Genomic DNA, 22191 nt, shown 5'->3' with positions numbered 1-22191 from the left:
ATTAACTTATTAATCTATTATGTACTTATGCATTTTATGTTTTAAACTATAATGTTTCATATTTTATGTAAGTAATTATTTTAATTTATATTTACCAATCGAAAAATTCAACGAATACCTTTACACGTGGCCAACAAAATATAAAATATTTTCTATAGTTTTATACTTCTTACTTTATAGTTATCAATTTGTATATGTGATCCTCGTAACATCACTTTAAACCTTTAATAATATTGACCTTGACTGTAGTATGTTTAGTTACGTAATGTTGTGGTGTAATATTTATATCTGGAGATATAACTAGAAGGTATGTGTCCATATATATGATTGTAGCTTTTACCATTAGGCCTGTCCGTCTTTCAGATGGTAGTACAAAGTGTTCTTAATAGACTTTTATAAAAAATATGCAATTTATATCATGGATTGTGTTATATACTTTAACAGATCCAGAGACTCTGCATAGTTAGTATTATTGTTATTAAATTGTATTACTTGTATTGTAATCGAGTGGATTAAAGGATATTAATTCCATTTTGTGATAGGATGATATCTACATATTAATAAACCACTTTGCGGACACGAGCATGTATCTACGGACGGACAGGTTATGATGCAACGAATTTAGTGTGTAATGTATTCATTTAGATTTCACTTTTGATTGTTGTATACTTTTGATATGCATTTCAACGCAGTGGAATTAATGTTGTTTGCTATATGCATAACATTGTGAAATATTATTTATTGTTAATTTATTAAAATATTTGGTTTTAAGGATGATTGCTATGTTATTTCTATACCCTCGTTTACTAAGTACTAACCGACCAAATTATTCATAAATGGCCTATGCTTATTGATTAATATTAAAATATCTAATAAATAGAGATAAGCTAAAAAGATAAACACATATAAGCAAATACAAATATTAAAATAAATAACACAATAAAGATGGGTTGACAATCCCAAATATTAAATTGTCCCATTCGAAGCAAAATTGTGTGAATAAGTGTGATATAACACACTGACCTGTGATTAAATTTTAATTATTTTGATAAAGTTTATAAGAAAAATAACTAATCATTGTTTATTACAATTAACATATAATAATTAAAAAAAATGTCGGAGTACGTATCTGATAATGTTATTTTTTAAAGTGGATAGCTCTGAACTCAGTAATTCTTCAAATTCAAAATTTGCCGCCATGCTCGTTTTTTTTTATCACAACTCTATTCTCGATGGTTTATCCTTCGTACTTACAATCGGTTTTCAGGTAATGATAACAGATGGCAGTAGTATCTTAAAAGGGATGTTTATTTTTATAAATTGAAAATAATTTGATCGTTGTAATCTACTTAAAAACGATTAATATTATGGAATTTTTGGTTTTAAATTTTATTCGAGAAGTAACTTCGGTTTTGGCTCCTTAAAATGATTTATCACGTACAGTTTTGGATGAGTACGGAACGTAGTATCCTCGATCATGGATAACAGGTCGATTCTATTGAACGAAAACAGCGGGAGATTTAATTTTGTCCAATCACAATCCTGTTTCAGCCGTTGTGTCAATTACAACGCTGAGAGAAGTTATTTTTTTCTGAAACATAGTTTTCAACGATTCTAGTGCTTCACTTCACATCCTGTTTATTTTGTTTCAAATTGAATTCGTAACCGATACAACGGTATAAAGAGAGAAGTTAAAAAGTCGTCGCGTTTAAAAATCTTAATACATTCCGTTGGAAGTTTGTGTTCGGCGGACGCGTGAAGGCAATTATATTAAAATTGATTCGTAATCGAAATCATAGTTGAAAAGCAATTGCAGTTCTTTGTTCCCGGTGCAATCAAATCGCGAAGCCATGGAAGTTGAAACCAAATGTGAGTAAAGAATATTGACATATTTTTTGATATATTTATTTCTAACTCTCTACGACTGAAACCGGTAGATTTTCTTTTTTTGTGCAAGTAGGTATATTAATTTCTTTCAACTTACGAGGCTATTCTATTATTATAAAAAAACATATTATAAGAAAACATGTTATAATTTTTAACCAAAGACCAGATTAAATGCGCAGGCACATTATCGAAAAATTATGTTAAATAGGTATTGGTATTTCTTTTTATTTCATAAATACTAATTTAATTAGAGAGGAATAGGATGTTATTATATGATTTTAGAATTCAACACTATGATAACGATATCAAAAATCTTTATAAAAAAATATTACCTACCTATCATAATTATGGACATAAGTTTTTCTTATTTCGATAATTATTATAAATGGTATAAGGGTGCTGAAACTACGACATAACGAACGTGATATTACGGCAGGTATGAAGTATATAATATTATACTATCTATCGTTTTATACATATGTTAACAAGATTTGATTACAACCAAAACATTAAGTATTTATTAGGGCTGTACAATTTAACCGGCCAAGCCGGCTAAAAAAGTTAGCTAAATTAATTAGCTAGCTAACCGATAGGCTTAGCTAATTTAACCGGTTAACTTAATTAGCTCAGCTAATTAGCTAACGGCTAACCGGCTAATTTTTTTTTCAGCTATTCACTGATTCCTTTTCTATAGAAAGGTTCAAAAAATAATATTAAGGCTCTTTTTTTTGTTTAAAGAAACGATAGTCGCGAAATTTACTTATTTAATATTTTATCAATAATTTAAATAATTATGTTGAATTGTGATTTTCAGTTGTATGAGATATATATCTTCAATTGTATGAGAAATATCAAAAATATGAAATTTGTGTCACATTTTTTTTTTTTATTTTTTTTTTATATTTAACCTAACGATAAGGCAGACGGGCTACCTGATGGAAAGCAGTCACCGTCGCCTATGGATATTTGCAACACCAGAGGAGTCGCCAATGCATCGCCGGCTTTGGAATATCACATATGATAACTACTAGAAAATTATAACAGCGCACCAACATCGGCTAAAAAACGAACTACTGTACAAATTAACGTCACCATTAAAAAAAATCAAAAAACGCGCGCAATTTAAATCTTGTATTAAAACGAATTTTATGGTAATAATTTGCTGTAGTATTTATCAAAGACTATCATTTTCAATTATATTATTTTCTAAAAACTATTATTTATACTCACATAATTATTTTTAGTAAACATAATTATTTAAATTATTGATAAAATATTAAATAAGTAAATTTCGCGACTATCGTTTCTTTAAACAAAAAAAAAGAGCCTTAATATTATTTTTTGAACCTTTCTATAGAAAAGGAATAATTGAATAGCTGAAAAAAAAATTAGCCGGTTAGCCGTTAGCTAATTAGCTGAGCTAATTAAGTTAACCGGTTAAATAAGCTAAGCCTATCGGTTAGCTAGCTAATTAATTTAGCTAACTTTTTTAGCCGGCTTGGCCGGTTAAATTGTACAGCCCTAGTATTTATCGTACTTTATTATTATACAAGTAACAAAAGGTTTCGTGTAATTTAATGTAAACCTTTTAATAAATAATAATCATACACACTTGTACACATTTCCAAAGTAAAAATGTTTCCTAAATTGTATATTAGCTGTTGCCTATTTTCTAATCCCGGATAAAAAGAAAAATCGAACATTATCCCTGCCTTATTAGTGGACTATGTGCCGGTTTTTTATTATGTATTATATTAATTGGTTTTTATTTGAACAATAAAAAGTGCCCCAATTTACTTTGGACTCTCTGGGGAGACCCCTTAGCATAGCGAGAAGTTCTTTTTTTTTATTTGAGTGAGTACCGGTTTTTATTTACGTTAATAATTTTAGGGAATTTTTATTCTGGACTCTCTACTCAGCATAAGCAGAATAAGGGTATTATATTAGGAAGACGATGACGCTATCCCATACTATACCACTGCTTATGGATTTGGAACGTAAACACTGATTTATTTACACTAATCAGATAGTCACACGCCCTTCAAAGGGGTAAAAAACGAGATCACCTACACAGGAAAGCAACCTTGTCTGTAGGATGGTAACCCTATAAAAGCAGTAGTTCAAAAGCTATTGTTAACATCGATTGAACGGCAAAATACCGGTCTTTGTTCGGTTTCAGCAAAATAAATCGAAACAGTTTATTTGAACGCCGTGCCCCATATCCTAGTGTCATCGAACTTTATGTATGATTTATTAGCAAAGAACATGATTCAGTCATTACAATTATAACAGGGGCGATTAAATTGTTAATGGAACAATTGGTTTTCGTTTCATGAAACCATTAATTACTTAATTGATTAAAATGAAAGATAACAGTTGGCTATCACACTAACTTCAGCTTTAAAATAGAAAATAATTACATCGGCCAACATGGCCTGTAATTATTTTATCATAAAGAATCAAAAATAGATTTTATTCGTAAATTGCTATGTCGTCAACGCATATCTGTCCCACTACTAGGCACGAGCCTACTCTCAGAGTCAAAAGGACTGTTAGTAAAATAATTCATTGTGTAGGCATAGTTTGTGAATATTTCTATCTATCTACAGATAGTGAAACGTAAGATAATCTAGCACTATGATTCATCGAACTACTGTGGGCAGTAGGCAGAAAATTGCAGCCAAAATTAATCGAATCATGTGCAACTGATCGCAAAGTTGAGTGGCGAATTGTTCACGCCCCAGATCACTAATGTGATGACATGATACCTTACTAGCCTCACACTACTATCTACACAAAATTTATATTGTATCCATATAGACATCCAATGGAAATATTTTGAAGAAGACCCCCTATCTGGTACTTTGTCGGTTTAAAGTGTTTAAACAGGATTTCTAATATTTATCGAGTCGCGGCCCTTAAACGATTTTCAAATTTTTGACGATATTTTTCCATTAATGATAAGCAACATCCTTCCCTTCTCCCACTAAAATATTTTACCAATTTCTAAGAATTCTTAGATTCATCGGAACAGGCAGACGGACAAAAAAGAACGCGCGTAGAAAATAGCACTCTTTTGTGACCATGACATTCGTCATAGACAGAATATTTTTATTTAATTTGTATTGCTTGCATTTGTACTAGCTAGTACGTTTAGAGATTGAGCCTAGGTTCAAGTTCTAGCTTGGAGTGTTGCTACGGTACATACCGTTACATAAATGTACTAGCGCCCTTTCACTTGCCTACGCCTTGTTTGAGGTGATCACTAACTACTCGCGATGGCGAGATTCATCTTAGCATGCTAGATATTACCTGTTTGATCCTACTAATACTAAAAAGTACATCCGCCTAAGGGTAACCTATGCTACAAAATTATTTAGAAAAAATAATTAGGCACATAAATGTTTCGTTTGCGTGAACGGTACAGAAAAATAGGTACAAGTCTAAACAAATACTTACGTAATAAATAAAGTAGAATATGTACTTATTTATAAATAGCTTATGAGAACAAACCCAAGCCTTGTAATGGCCGTTGTGCCATCCGTTATTTAAGATGAAATCATCGCAACTCGTTATCAAAGTTTGCCAAGCTTCGGCCTAACCGTCACCGTGACCTAACGATTGATACCTAAATCTTAGACTCTCTAATAACCGACTTCGAAAAGGAGGAGGTTCTCTCATAACGAATCCTTGGTTTACGATCAAATTGTGTATGATAGGCCTATTATCTGTGAATTTTCAACTAATTTGTTTCAACCCTTCTTATGTCCCATCGCTGATCAACATCTCTCCCGAATGGGAGAAATTTGAAGATCACTCGCATTGAGTCGGTGAACATTGTAGCCACAAAAGTGAATCATAAAAATACTTATACCTACGTAAACTTTTGACGAGATATATATAATAAGACACTAGATTAAAAATGTATGTGACGGATTTGTCATCGTCGCGACCGTTAAACAAGTTTCAATAACAGCGGTTAGCGAAAAGTTTATTTGTTCTTGAATCGTGTGTCATCGCATCACTCATCTCCAACGGTTTCTTTCAAATTTAGGCTGACCGCACATTGGATACCGCCTATTAGGCAACAAGTTGATTTAACGATTAAGTAGTGGTTAACGCAACTGTTAAAAGTTTCTCTGCGACTATTTAGTAGGTAATGCATAAGACGGGTGGTGGAAAAGTCAAGATTGAGAATAGGAAGATTGACCTCAATAACGTGACGCCTAAGATAGCTGCGAAGAATGATGCCCATACTCAATGACGTTTTAAGTTATAGATCAATGCCTATACTCCTAGTGGTGGAAGCAAGAAGGTATGATACATTTTGCGTATATACAGACGCGTAGACGAGCGATCTTTTGAAAAAGTAAACACGTGAGCCGTTAATCGGTTGCTCATACAACAAATTCGACGCCCGAGCAGTAGTAGTAGCAGCTTAAGCGACAAGATAGCCTACGAAACAATCGCGCAGGCGATAGTAGTCAATGTAAGTTCAGCCTTTATTCGCGATGTTGTATTCCCACAAATTGTGTAAGCTGTTCAATGCGTTAATTGGATTATTATCTAATTGCTCATATACTCCACTACATATTATTTAAATTGAATCCATTTTGGAACGCAATTTTCCAATTGAGTTGATAGTCAATTCTAATATGACTAAACTTTATATTAGTGTAGGAGGCGTAGTTCTAATAACAATAGATCTCTTTGTTATATTGCTAACACAATCAGATTGAATGTATAATTACAGTATTACTAACGAGCAAATCTTTAATTACTTACCTACTTTTATATCTGCACTCGGAAGCAATAAACTGTGCAAGACGGTCTATAAACTGAATGCGGTTCTCCTATTATAATTCTATAGTAACTATAAATTTTACGGTCTATGTAGGGAATAACAGACGGTTTAATTAATTCTTTAAACATTTCTTTGGATATATAGACAATATTTCAGATGATATTTGTATGTATGATAGACGGCTACGAATCCGCGGTCAATATCAACAAAGATCGTGAGCTCTTGTCTCCTTTCCATTCAAACTAAAAACCGTCAATGTTTACGTCAGGATAAACAAAATGACCTTGTTTTAACACTTAGCTGTGGGCATGTCTACCGTATTAAGTAGGATTACTTTTTTGCAATGTAGGTATGCCCCAAGACAGTGAACGACCGTTGGCCGCAAGGACGATCCGCCGGTGACTCATGCGCATCTCTTCCGCGCCTCAACGTTCTATATTTGAAGTTTAAATGCTCTTCCTTTTTCGGAATACGACGGTTACAACGTCTTTGTGCGAACAGTACTCTGTTCTGATTGGTGGGAAGGTATGAAGTTTTATTAATGGTTTCACTTTGTTGAACTTGACCTTGTTTTTGATTTAAATCTCCACAATCTTATAATTGTTACCTGTCCATTTTTATTTGATAGCAAATGGGCATGCATTTACATGATAATAAATAGTCGCTGTCGCCAATCTACACAATATCTAAGGGAATCCAGATAACTAGGAGTCCATCCGATACTTGGCTGTTCGTTGAGAATCAAGTCCGTCCTTAGTTTTTGAGTATTTATGTTTATGTTTTATGCTCTCTTTAGCTTACCGCGATTTAAGTCTAAATTTATTTTCGTAACCTTTGCACGAACATATCGTATTACACGAATGTAGTTAGTTAATGTACTCTCCCCAACCCCATGTCAGCTTCATCATTCGTCTCGTTCGCTATCATTCGCTTCGTCATCATTTTTTTATAATATAAGGGTAGCAGACGAGCATACAGTCCATCTGATGGTAAGTGGCTACTGCCGCTCATGGATATCTGTAATCCCAGATAAAATTAGATGCCTAACTGAGTTCGGCCACAGATGTGCTGCTAGCCCTGAGGACTAAATTAGAATGCCTTGGATAAGCGTGTATCCCTTACCCCTCAAACCAGAACACAGCAGCGCTTAACACTGCTGTTATAGGGTAGAAATAGGTGTGGTGGTGGTGCCACCGAAGTCGAATGACAGAGGGTTCTACCACTTTAAACTGCAATAGCTGCGCATCATTGACTTATCCTTCCACTAAATGAATCTTTACACTAACGAGCTGAAATGCTAAATTTGATGGCGGTTTGTTGTAAGACTAAATGCCCGTCGCCAATGGACCCTAACTAAAGCAAGCAATAGACGTAACGTGGCGATTATGTTGACAGATTTCTATACTATGAAGGATATGAACTTCCTAAAGATTTCTTAATCAGAGAAAGTTACTACTTACATGTACAAAACCCATATCATGTACTACTTATGATCAAATTGCTTTCAATATAGAAATGGGATCTTTCCCTCCACAGTCCAGGCTAATGATCCGGAAACTGAATGGATAATTTCCTCCTCGAATTGCATTCGTTACGGCTCAATGGGAACTATTTTAAATATTTCTTATGTATCGCAATAGAGACTTGGGATGGGATATTCCTGATAAGCTTAAGTAAATAATTCTTGTACTCGTATGTATTATATGCAATTGGACTTTCTAACGCAGCGTTACCTTCGAAAATAATTGAATAATATCTTATTTTCCATCCATCTCTAGAGTGATATATACACAAATGGCACTTATTGTAGTGGTATTAGTAGAATAAAATAAATTAAATTATAAGAAATGTTAGATGACGAGTGAAAGTGGAAAAGTTATGGATTGTAGTTGAAGTTGTAGTTGTATATTACGAGTACATATAATGTGAAAGTCCATAGATACATTATCAACATCAGACTTACATATTTCTCATATTGGTAATATGCTTCCATGAATATAATAGAACAAAAATGAAATTAGAATTTTCGTCTTGGGAAACACAATTTAGTAAATGAGAACGCCATCTTAATATTTAATTAAGTTTGCGCTTGCGGTATCTGCTAAAGTGGTTGTTGAACAAAATTCATCGCCACAAAGTTCCGAGCCTGAAATGTAGACAAAAATCTTGATCGTCATTACCTGAAAGGCGTGGAAACCCAATCGTGAACGATGTAACATTACCTGTATTTTTATCTTCTTTACATTTTCCTCGATCCTCTGTAAAGGTTGTAGGTATCCTAATACAATCAAATAGGGTAATGCAATTTCTCTGGACGCGTAATGGGATCGTTTTGAGGCGCAACTTTGTTCATTTGATGAAATCGCAACAGAAGGCCCGGGGCCGACAACGCGCGATCCGCTCCCGAGGGAATGAAATATAAATGTATTGTGTAAGAAATGAATTTAACCCCAAATTAAAAAGTGTAGTCAGACGTATTCTACGCATTACTTACATTCTTAAAATGAAATTACATTATTGTGTTTGGTTTCTTTCTTATCACCAAAATCCACAGTTATGTGCTTTGCTAAGAAGACTGAGTTTAGACATTTAATAATTTTTGAACAATGATAAGTTAAACAGACGTTCTAACATGAGGCATTCTCAAGTCTCAAGTAGTTTGTCTATATCATCAATCCTACTTGGGATTATCTATACAGGTCCCTGGTCCAGACATACTACTATAGATGTCGTTTTAATACTTCGTTCATAAAAAATGAATATGTGGATGTGTGTGCGGTGGATATAAAATTTGGATAAACCGATGAAGCGGTTACACTGTTTTGATAGCATAATGGGAACGCAAACGGTGGGGTCAGATTCAAAAAGGATATTCATTTGTTTGTAAAACAACCATTGCGCAGACCGACCCGACCCCTCCCTTTGGGAGACAGTCATTACCATGACAATGGAAGGTACCCGATTCACCCACGCCTGCAAAGTAAATATTGACCATTGTCCATTTGTTACCCATATAAAGACATTATTTCTGCGAACGAACGCAAATTAAGTGATAATTAAAAGGGTTTTTCCAGGAAAGTCCAGGTAGTCTTAATAATTATAGCAAGAGATACTACGACGAGTAGTTAAATTTCAGCCATGCTCGTGGAAGCAGTCGTTGCACTGCTATGTTCTAATCTGTCATTTAAGGTAGATATTATTATACTTGCCAGAGATGTTCCTTCCTAGGTTGCAAGTTTTGTTTGGTCATTTGGTGTCGATCACTGCTATTACAATACATTTAAAATAAGATAGATAATTTTGGTACTTAACTTACATATAATAGTTTGACTAAAAATAAGTAAAAACCTTGAAATAAATTATGAAACGTCAATAGACAAACGCAAATTATGTTCAGATAACAGCTTTACTGGTTAACTTTAATAATTCGTTAAGTCGAGTCTTGAAACATTTCCTTTAAGCTGCCGTTTCCACGGAAAACTTTTAGCGCTTTAGAGCAGAGCTTAATTGGATGAATAGCGGACTAGGTCGTCACTGTAAACTTGATTTGCTCCCTTTGCAGAAAACGCTCCAGCAAATAATTTCTTGAAACGTTTTCTAAGATTGTCTCCTTTACTTTTTTAATGTAATTCTTTTGCGAATCAGAGTGAAGTAACTAGTGCGCTGAGGTGATTGGAGATTTAAAGTGTATTTGATTTACTTTTTTATTGACCTGATTTTACGATCAAATCTGGAAATAGACGATGAGTCATGTATTTATTCAATTACAAAGAAAATAAGTGACGAATTTGCGTGATTCAAATTGTACAGTTACCGAAGATCAGGATTAGTGGCGCATTGGCACGAAATTAATTGGATCATGTTAATTATTTACACGTTAGAAAATATAACGTCCAATCCATGACACATCGAAAACATTTGATATAACTGTTCATGTCCTCCTACACAGCTTTCTTCAGATTTTTTCTGTGAAGTGAAATGGCTTCATTAAGCTCGTACTATTGTCGTCCTAATTGCTTTCTTTTACCGTTGAGATCATATTGTGAATTTGACAGTTACGAATTTCTTTTACCACGAACGAGTGAATGATTGGTTAACAAATCATGAAAGTATTTTGTTTCATGAGAACTGGGTGAGATACAAAAACAATAGTTTCGTCAGTTCACAAGAAGACAATAATTAGATTGACTTTAAATCACCACCACCGTCATTATCATCATCATCCTATTTGCCATGTACAACGAGGCTTACTAGAACGGGCTCGACTTTCAGTAATGAAGAAAACGATGATGGGATTTTTCATAGAAATTGAATTACTTGTCGACGTTCAAAGATTAAACGACAACTAGATAATGCAATATACTCGTTTCTCGACTTCGGTCAGACAAGTTCGTTATGTGGTCTGTTGTTCCATGTTTCTGCAATGAAAGCTCGTTCAGCGTGTACAAGCTCCAGAAAAGGCAAGACGTGGGCGACACCCGCGGCGCCTACGCTCGCATACTCGTAGCTACACATCGACCTCACGTACTGGATAAGTGTAAGCCACATTGAATAAATACCGTTGTAACCTGAATCATGATTCCTGGAACCAAGTGGTATGTGGGAGCTGCGGTTGCAAGTTAAACGTGTATTCAGTATCTGGAATACTTGAAGTATACATCGTCTACGTTTACAATCGGGACATCTTTAATGACAGTAGTACTTAATTTGGATTTTCCGAATTACTACCTCATTAAGTACTCTCATATAATATCACATACATACTTGAAACTACTATTCTTATATGTTTCATGTGTACATTTTTATCAAGCCTGTTGTACAATCCTCGATAAAATGACAAATATCTGGAAACGCTCAAAACCAAATGAACACGGAGTTGTCTTGTACCGTTTTCAACGACTATTGTTCTTCAAGCCTTTCAGGAGTAGTCACCCCGGCAGCGGCTACGTGATTAATCTACGAGACAATGCTCTCGGGTCATCAAACTTGCACGTTCCGTTCGACGGTCCGTCGAGAACTCAACTCAGATGCGTCTTGAACACATGTTCGCTATTTGCAACTTGCAACGGAACGGACGATGGCCTTGTGCTATAAGGAACGCAGGCACGACGCTTGACTCAGACTCCGCTTTGTCTAAAAGTGTAAAATCGAACACGCTAAGTTGTACGCGCTAGTACACGGAAGACACATCAGCCGCTACGCTACAGTACAGAACACAATACATACAAAGAAGTGAGATTTAATCATCCAAGGCTTTACAATATAAATACGCATATATTGCAAGTAGAAAAAAACTAAAGATAAGGTATGAGTGATAGATACTATTCAAAAACTGTTAACCTACATATCCTTTTAAGGAACACGGGCCTCACTTGAATTTTATTAGAATTAGCTTACTTAATGGGAGTATTCAAATAACAGTATTATTATTAAATAGACAAAAAACGTTTTAAGTTACTCATTGGGTATTTACCCAATTTTTGTTTAGTGATACTTATTACTCCTTTGTTAATGTGTTTGTTTTATTAGTCCTTTGTCATTTTGTTTTAATTAAAAGTTCCTTCTTCGTAAATTCCTTCACTAACGCGTGTTTAATTATGAATAAATATAAATACAGTTTAAAAACAGGTGGCATAAACCATTATCAGGCAGATGGTCCTTTATCTTTGCCTTTCGACATTTGCAACGTCAGACTGGTTTCATCAATGTATTGCGGGCTTAAAAGGGTTTCCTTGTTGCATTTTTAAGTAAATAGTAAACATTTTTCCTAGGAATACATAAATTACTATCAACATGTACCTAAGATATAATCTCCTTCGGCAATAATAGCACATTTCGTACAATAGTGAAGTCTGTTTGGCCGACAATAACATTCGAGGGCGGAACTTTTGCTTCTCATGTTTGTCCCCTATAGTTTCGTCGTAACTTGATTACAGCTTACGTTCTCTGAGGCAAAGTTAATGAAATAGAGCGGTCTCCTCCCTCGCCGAGATAAGATTAGAAATAACATTACTTGTATCTCGTATGCCCTTTGAAGGAAAATAAAAATGTCGGAAATCTCTTGATGGATCATTTGATACAACTTTGCTGTGATAAATCAAATGGAATATATTCTTTACAGCTTCGACTTTAAGTTCTTGCTCTAGTTGTACAGACAACTGATATAAAACATTAATAATTTTATGCCAATTTACTAGTGTATTTTTGTACATCGTTAAATGAAACGCTAGAAAGATGTGTTGAATTAATTTAATATACCTTTGTATACATTAGTATTGGTGATGCACTCCAAAGAGCAAACTAACAGACTATATTTATTGATACTCTACCTTCGGTATAACATTATATACAACACTATCTCTTGGAGACGAAGATTGCGGAGACGGAGCGATGTCGTCAGGATACGATGTTGCAAGTTGCTGTAATTCCATTTCTGAAATTATACTAAATATTTTGTTTTTTGCGAATGCCTGATGATATGGCGAAAACTTCTTAACCGTTTCGGACATATTCAAAAAGAAACGGTCTAGCTCGTCGTGTTCTTGTTGCGACTCAATTTTATTTTGTTTTTCTAATAATTTGTTTATTAATATAGCTGACGGCGTTTGGACTGGACGATATTTAGCTTTCTTGATAGCATTTTTCGCATTCGTCTTTTTAGGTTGCACATGTGGACGTGTTTGAATTGGACTTGAACTGTGTTCTTCAACGCTTTTTTCACTTCCTTGATAACAAATAGTATATTCAACTTCAGTAGGTTTGTAAGCCCCAGCCTCGGTATTGGCATTGTCTGAAGTATTGCAGTAGAACTCATTTGAAATGTCAGCAGATCCCTCATCGTCGCAAGTATTTTCCGTTGTATCATTGTGTTTTCTTTCTCCAAAATAGGGAATAACAAACGACATTTCATCCTCGTATGTCCATTTTTTAAACGTTTTCATTTGTGCACCCTTTACTTTTCTTTTATTCAAAGCTCTTCTACACGCATCCCGGAGAACTTGCCATCTTTGTTTACAACAAGCAGCTGTAAAATAGAATAACTTTTATATAGACGAAATGGATAAGTAAATATGGGTTTTCATAAATTTCTTTCTTTTTGCAAAGTTATGTATGTTGATATTGATATGGCATCATCGTTACCCGTTATTATCCAATTCATATCTAATTATTAAACAAGAAAATATTGGATAGATTCTTCTCTTATTATTATTATTTTTGATTTTAAGTAATAACTTAGGGTTTGCGCTCACTGCCGGCACGGCGCAGCTAGGGATTTTTTACGCTACGAAAGGAATTATAAATTAAGTAGGTATATGAAAATAAAATTGAAATTAGGACTCATGGTATGTCTTAAAATAATTTTGTCCCTATCTTTGTTTTTGTACCGAAGACTATCATCATCATTGAAATTTCATACTACCTTCATGCTGCCTAGGTACAATTCCAATCGCCGCATAAAAATATTCTGCCGTACCCTGCTGGCAATGAGCGCAGGGCCTTACTCCTGCGATCACTAGTCACTGAAACGATACTTTTTCATACTAAGTCGTAAATAAAAATATTAGATGTCCTTTGTTATTAAAAATAAAAATATAACAATACTTACGAGTACTTTGTAACTGACGTGCTATGTCCTTCCACGCGATCTCTTTCCTGCTATTGTCCATATATTTTGGATGCTTTGAATTATATATGAATTCATATTGACGAACCAATTCAATCAGTTTTTCGTTGTCCATATTTCATAAATATTACTTTCAATACGTGTTTTACGTTCAGACAAATAAAATACTATTTTAGCACGTCAAACCATGTCAGACTGTCGGATCGAGCGACGCGTTTGAAACGGCGAGTATACGCGGCCGTACCCCGCGCACACCGGTTTGGCAACGTCGCGTGTTGTGTACGGCACAGGGCAGAGCAGGACGCGCGCTCTACGCCTCTCTCTCGGCGACGCCGCGCCAACGATTACATACGTGCCAGACACGGATCGCGGCAGACAAAATAATATTTTTCTTTTCTGCACAATATTATTGACAGGCACGGCCAGCGCTGCGCGGTCGTGTTACGCTTACGATAGATATGTTGATAGTGTTGATACGCATTGTATAGAAATATATATTATTTTGTCTTCTACGGCTCAATATCTGTATACATACTTAAACATAGCAGCTTAACTTAGACTTATCATATAGATTAAGATGATTTTGATGTCCTGACCACAGTACCTATCTAGAGACCATGAACGCTAGGTAATAGTTGAAATTTAAAAATATTTAGAATTTCCACGCAAATTTTACCACATTCACATCACTGCATTATAAATTAATAGCCTAGTGGTGAGAAACTCTGCCTCTAAAGGTTGCGAGGTTCGAATCTCGGACAGGGGCCACTGATTTTCAGTGCGATGGCCTAAACATCACATCTCACCCTGAGAGTAGACCCGTCCTGAGCAGTGGGTCAGTAGAATTGCTGATATCACTACAAGACCTTTTGAACATTTATTAACCAAATAGCCATTCCGGTTTTTGTAATCAGATTGAGAGATTTTATGTTTTGTCTATAGTAAGTAAAAGATACAAATACAACGCCCAAAAGGTGCGCTGATCGCAGTTTTCTTTCATACAACTTAAGGACCGTTTGACAAGTTTTAAATGAAGAAAGAAATATATTATCTTTATAATTTACTTAAGTACTTAATTTACGATATGAAATGATCATAATTCTCATGTGATTACTGTTTGCTGGTCAGAGGCCAATCGCAACGACATTTTTATTACAATTTGTTGAAGTAATTGCGTTGCTGAGGACGTTCACCGTTCTATTGCTCGCTTTTAATCAACACATGAGAATTATTACGTAATAAAATAGTTTTCAGTTTATTACAGTTCATTATCACATGTATTGTTGTATGTGCCATAATTTTGAATTATTTCCTTCCTGGGTTATCCACCTACTTAAATACATATTTAAAATTTATTTAATACCCCCCTTGCGCTTCTCATTTGTCGAAGTCAATAATCATTAATTAAAGACGAGCACTTCAGGTTTCAATAAATAGCTCTAAAGTTCGAAATAGTATCTGAGCTTTAGCGAATTAAGACCTGGTCAGTGATTAAAGCCAATTACTTTTTTGAGAATTAGGTTCTATAACTACTATTCTCATTTCATAGAAAATCATACTTAATCATTTTGAAGGTGGTAGAACCATTTGTGGTTCGACTGCGGCAGCACCATCGCCACACCTATTTCAGCCTAATAATAGCAGTGTTAAGTGCTGCTGTGTTCTGATTTGAAGAGTGTGGTAAGGAAGACATACTTATCCGAGGCATTCCATTTTATTCCTCAGGGGTAGCAGCGCATCTGTGGTCGACCTCAGATAGGAATATCTAATCTTATCTGTGGTTGATCACATATGTACATGGGCAGCAATAGCCACTTACCATCATATAGACTGCATGCTCGTCTGCTACTTCTATATTATGAAAAAAAATCATGAGTATTTTATTTAATACAAGTTAATATGTTTCGATGTCGTAATTATCTAATTTATATGTTACTCTTATTTCCGCTGCCAAAGAAACAACAATTTGTCCCGGTTCCAAGGATTAAACATCGCTTGTACCAAGTTTGGTTATGGGCAGATTATATAATTCAATTTAAAACATTTGCCTCTATTTGCGCTAGTACTTCTTGCATCTGATTAAATTTTTACGTGATAGCTCCAGATGACCCATTTAAAATTAATCACAGATGCGATAGTATCTGATATAAGCTAGCTTACCCTATCACAATTCTGCTATTAAGGAAAAGGGTGTTGTAAGTAAGCTAATTTTATCTAGTTAGGAACATGGTAGGTACTTGGTAATTGTTTAAAAATAAATTTCTTCATTAATCAGCTAATTTAAAATGAACCTTCCTGTCTACTATTCAACTTTAGTAGACGTGAGACTGATACTACGTAAAGACGAATTTATGGTCTCCATTAAAATCGATACAATATGGTTTGCCGCAATCGTAAAGCCGGCCTAGTAGCGAACTTCGTTTTTATTATGTTCGGAGATCCGCAGACCAGCATTACGTGAGGTCATTAAACCCGCGATGCCTTACAGCCTAAGCTGCTTTAAACCTACATTACCACGAACGTCAGACGGGAACTCGGGGCTTTGAACGTTTTCAGCGTAGTGACACTGGATTATGGACATTTATCGCTAATTCCTTTAGTCGCTTCAAAGTTTAACGTTGCTGTACGGGAATTAGTTTTTGTTTTACAGAAGACTGTCGGGATTGTCTTTTATCGGGGCATATCATTATCGAGGAAAAATATATCTTTCTTATTAGGTTATCTGAGACATTAATTCTAGTAAAATATAAGTTCTTAATAATACAAAAGCAGTTTCTGTCATCCCATTAAGACTTCCGTTCCACACATTGTTTTAGTAGGTCGGCAGAAGCCTTTTGGCCTGTTCCCAAAACGCCGGTCCAAAATCCATAAAGTTCATCGCCCACGATCTCTGCAATCACTAGGCGGGGGTGAATAATCCATAATATGCATGGAAAAATAATTCTGCGTACATAGGTATACGGCCAAATTAGTCATTGTCTGTATCACCAGACACACACACACTATTGTGGAGTTAATTGCTTTTAGATAATGGCAAAAATGGCGTACTAGTTTTGTGTTATTCGACTTTTAAACACGCAACTGTTCAAATGAACCACAATACCATTGTGATGAGGATTGTCGTATGCTCTATCTATAAATAAAATAATTAGTTATGGAAACAAATTGCTATGAATTGTCGAGACAACTACTAGTTCTAGATACAAATGGAATATGATAAATTGATACATGTTTTCAGTTGTATAATTTAAAAATGTGAGAGGAAAATAGTTGCTTACATTATATTTACTTACTAAATATAGCTGTGGAACAATAACTCATAGATGATGATTATAAACTGAAACATATTACATATTATGCAGATATATGTCATGTATGTGACCAAAAATAATGAACTTCTTATTCATTTATAATAACTTTAATGTTCTCTTCTGCTCATTCTGTTGTGTTACTTAATCCATTGCAAGTCAAAATACAATATGCAAAGCTCAACATGCATGAACCATGAACCAATTTCGATGCACAAGTTGAGGAATAAATATGTCTGGAGCATATATTTCTGTTCGAAGCAGATGTTCGCAATATCCACATAGACGTCCCGATCTGCACATCTGCAATGTCAACCGAAGCGACATGATTTATTTTTACACTGTCTGTTACACGCTCTGTGCTTAGTTCGGAAAAGGTATGAACTTTGAAAATTGTTTCGGAACAGCATGCTGTCTGTAGTCTATGTCGAAAAACGAAAAACAGTCAACAGTTAATGAATAAACAACTTTGGACATGGCACTTAAACTAGCCGCTCTAATAGTAAAAGATATGCTTCTCAACATAATCTGATGATTAAATTAAAGGGCCCAATATGAAAGACAAAGCACAAAGGTATAAGAGAATAGAATGTATAATATAAAATGAATAAAGGCAAGAACGATATACAATTTTTTTTTGGTTTTAATATCTAATCGTATTATTAAATTATTTTTAATGTTTCCAAACGGTCTGCTCAGCTTTACAGTTCAACAATCCATTCAAACATTTCTAAGGGCCATTATAAACCCATGGCCACCAAAAAGTTACTTTAAATGCAGATATTTTGCATTATGGTAGTATATATGTATTGGTTTACCGTCAATATTTATATTTAAAGGTTTTTTACTGTTATTACAATATATTGTATGGATCCTCAAATTCCATAAAAGCTTCTCTTTTATCTATCCCCCAGTTTGGCACCACCCGCACTGCATAACTTCTCGTTATTACTCCGTAAAATATGACAAATGTGACGTTAGCGTCCATTGTTAATTAAAAAGTTGTTTTTATTTCGTTTCACTCCGTAGTAATATCTGTAGTTGGTATTTCGAATTAAGTTGTACTATTTTTTACTTACCTCATGTTTACTGGTGCTTATTACCATCGTCGAGATCTTAATCGATTCGTAGTGGGAGTGCTTTTGAAAATTCTCTTGTACTTACTAAAATATACAAGCTAGGTGCTTGTAAAGCGTATCGTTACTATTTCTGAATGAAAAAAATCTATATTATGTTACTTTATGAAGAAGCCAATTGCTAATATCATGAAGAAGTAGAAGTATTTGACATCTTTTGAATGTTTTCTGAAAAGTTCGTTAAGCTTATCTCTAAGATTTGTTTTCTCCGATCCATGACCCAACCGATACCATCCGTCACCCGTTTTGTATTCACTCTATTCACTTTATATCTCCTTATCCGTTATAGCTTGTGTCGTATAAATTGATATCTGATCAATTTCCTCTCAATTCCTCTCGGCTCAATTCCTTCTGTTCAAATGTTTGATCTATGACTCCGATCTCCTATAAAAAAATAAAAGATAGATATGATATTATACCGACCTATTTACATTTTCCTTGTCAATTATCAATACACAATGTATTATTGTTAAACTTTACTGATGCGTCCTTAATAAGATATCTTAGATTAGGTTGATTTATCGTAGATGTGAAACTAACTGCAGCGCCAACAAACAACGCATCTTCATAATATCATAACAATAAATATGTACGTATATAATTTATGGATATTACTTGGCATTAATCCGAGAGTAATCCGTTTGATGAACACGGGTCCCATGGGGGCTGGAAACAATTTTAATAATACATTGAAAGGGCAAAATGTCGCCGCCAACGAGCAAAAAATACGTAGTGTGGCGTAGCTGAAAATAAACAGCAAATGAACTCGACATTATCAAAAGTAAATTATAAGCATTTGACAGCGATCCAAGCCTACGCATAAAATTTCTCCTTTCACATGAAACCATTGCCATGTAATGGTATAGACTTATTTATTTCAATGCACTTTCCTTTAGAAATATGAACTATATTTTTTCTCTTTGTTTGCCTTATAGTATTTATATTTATTCCAGTTGAAATACTCAGGTAATGAATATTTCGAATTCATAAAAATATAGAAAGTAGGACCAGTAACGATGTGTAAACTTATGTTGTGAAGGCTAGTAGATAATAGACTCCAACACTTCAGTCATCGTATATCCAAGGTTTATTAATAAATTGTTTGCGATGTTTCAAGTTGGCGTAAAGCCTCAAACATGCCTAGTTACTAAGTTAGGTCTGAAGCATCAAATAGCTAAGTTAAGTAAACAATTAGTCATGCCGAAAGTGCGCGAAACTCGGTAATTGAGCGCGGCGTAAGGCTTCGTTCTCATGTTACTCGGTTGACCCGAGGCGCTGCGGTTTAGGCCCTGATCCAATTTGGTTGTCTATTAATACATCGCTTCATTATGAAGATTCATTGATAGCCCCAACTTGTAGACGGTTTGACATAGATTGAGAATCTTCGCAGTGCCCAAAAATGCCGTGTACGGAGTTCAACATAATGATTGCAAAAGTGCTCGTGACTACAATGACTGAACCGGTGGAAGTGACTGACAAATTATCTGGTAGGTTTTTCAGCAGATTTCATTTTCATAAAAATGTTTACACAACATTTCAAGACTATTATACCTGCAATTCACTACTTAATACAAAACCACGAACATTATTTATAACAATTTTGTTTGCATTCTAAAATATGAAGTAGGTAACAAAGTTAATTATTAAGGTTGATAAGATTTCATTTAAAGTTTCAAAGACGGGACTTATCGGACAATCAAAATATTTATATGTCTGTTTTGAGCTAATTAACATTTCTACGGTCAGTGATTAACCTCCAAACGAAAATTCATTCACTGTATAATTAGCATTCGTCATGAATCCTTTTATTTCATTTTGTAAACGTTATTGTTATCCTTAAAAACAATATTTTTCTGTTTATTATAAAAAATGAAATTCTTACTGTTATGTATACCGAAATTAATAAAAACAGATATTTATTTAATCGTTGCATATTTGCTAACGTACTGACCGGACTAGCCTATGTTCTAAAGAGATTTTCGACTGAACGTTGTGGTAGTGAACTAAACTTTTAAAAAGTTTTTTTTTACCGTACAGTTTTGCTGTCCGAGGACTTTGTGTTAAAGACGAGGACCATTGTAATTAAGGGTGGGTGCAAAAACTCCTCTAACTAACCAAGCTCTCGGGGTGGTTACGCACCTGTGGCCTTTGTTGTGTTCCTCGTTGGATGGGAATTAAGTAATTATTTACCTCTTAGCGACACTGAAAGAAAGAAGTGTTTCGCTACTAGGGTTAACTCTAGATATCTACATACTCGTAATATAACTAGATCTACCGAAGCCTATTACGCATTAAAGTACAATATTTTGATATATTTTTAGAGATTTATTAAAAAAAGGTTTGAGAATGTCAGTCAATGTTTTTTGGTGTATATTGCATATGTACCAAAAACGTTTAAAGGAAGGATTATACATAATTGACATGTAATTTTCAGTAAATGGCGTATAAATATTTTAAAAGCAGCATAATGCGAAGCTTCATCTGTAAAGGTTTCAGTTTAAAGTTTAAAAGTATACACTACATGAGGCAGGCATCCATTTAAAATAGACTTTTTTACATCCGAGTCCCGAGGGAGGCAGGGAGACGGCTTTTATGTGAAAGAAGTTGCGGGTAGTCGCTAAACGCAAAACCCACACAGCTATATAATTGCGTGGAAGGTGGATCATAAAAGTGTGCTGATTTTTTTCAAATGTGTATTGTGAAGCAGTACGTTTTATGATGAAAGAGGCAGGAATTAACTTTATTTCATAATTATGCTCTCATCTCATATTGTACAGTAATTATACCTGATTCTGTAGAGATGGGTTATGAGAAGGACCTTGAAAAAACCTGAAAGATCTATAAAGAAAGAAAAAATGTAATCTACTGTTTTCCGGCTAGAATAGAATCCGTCGAATCTAGTACCACCTCTTAATATTGTTGCTGTAAACGGTAATAGAATGAACGTAATTTAATATTTTAAAGTCTACGTTAAATTCATCATAATAATAGTAGTTTGTTTCGTAAGTCATGTTTTTAAAACTTACAATAAAAGCACTGTAAAAAGAACATAAGGAAAAGAAAGCATTCAATTTACAATTCCTTCAAAGGAATTATTAACTCGGATGTTCTCCATATTTTAGCTGGAAGCCCATCTGTCCTCGTCGGTCGCGTATTCGAGGAACTCGGTCCGTTCCTCCACTCCACTTGATTGATGTACCCTAGGTCTGCGTCACATGACCACTGTTCTATTATACATTTTCGTTCAATTATTCAATAGATGGCTCGTAGCATCATATTGAATAGGTTTAGGGTTAATATATCAGGCAATTAATAATAGATGTAATCTAGGAAATATATGCATTTTATTGAATGACGTAAATACATTTCGTAGATTTTCGACTTTGAATATGTGACATTGGAACGTAAGGAACAAACCTAAGAACCTAAAAG

The 22191-nt window shown here is 34.5% G+C and overlaps 2 protein-coding genes across 2 annotated transcripts in view; one reads left to right on the top strand and one right to left on the bottom strand.

Annotated features, from left to right (window-relative positions):
* The first annotated feature begins 1540 nt into the window (after positions 1–1540).
* Positions 1541–22191, top strand: part of stai (stathmin) — a 56626-nt gene continuing 35975 nt past the window's right edge. Inside the window, exon 1 of the mRNA XM_073080993.1 lies at positions 1541–1869. Coding sequence (XP_072937094.1) covers positions 1851–1869 — 19 coding nt within the window. The 5' untranslated portion in view covers positions 1541–1850. The remainder of the gene's footprint in view (positions 1870–22191) is intronic.
* On the bottom strand, positions 12925–14588 carry LOC140748149 (uncharacterized). Its single transcript, XM_073080883.1, has 2 exons — positions 14298–14588; positions 12925–13715 (listed from the first exon to the last, which is right to left on the bottom strand). The coding sequence occupies exons 1-2, from the start codon at positions 14428–14430 to the stop codon at positions 13006–13008; spliced, it is 843 nt and encodes a 280-aa protein (XP_072936984.1). The 5' UTR covers positions 14431–14588; the 3' UTR covers positions 12925–13005.

The sequence above is a fragment of the Epargyreus clarus genome, unplaced genomic scaffold (genome assembly GCF_041222505.1).
Source record: "Epargyreus clarus isolate Ecla_fem2 unplaced genomic scaffold, WU_Ecla_fem_2.2 ptg000015l, whole genome shotgun sequence".
NCBI classification, from domain to species: Eukaryota; Metazoa; Arthropoda; class Insecta; order Lepidoptera; family Hesperiidae; genus Epargyreus; species Epargyreus clarus.
The sequence above is the reverse complement of the archived record's forward strand: the minus strand, read 5'-3'. Positions and strand labels throughout refer to the sequence as shown.

Excerpts from the sequence above, each read along its gene's own strand:
- LOC140748149 (XM_073080883.1), bottom strand. The coding sequence starts at position 14,430 with ATGGACAACGAAAAACTGATTGAATTGGTTCGTCAATATGAATTCATA. Across the intron at positions 13,716-14,297 it reads ACGTCAGTTACAAAGTACTC|CTGCTTGTTGTAAACAAAGA; the intron begins GTAAGTATTGTT and ends TCTATTTTACAG.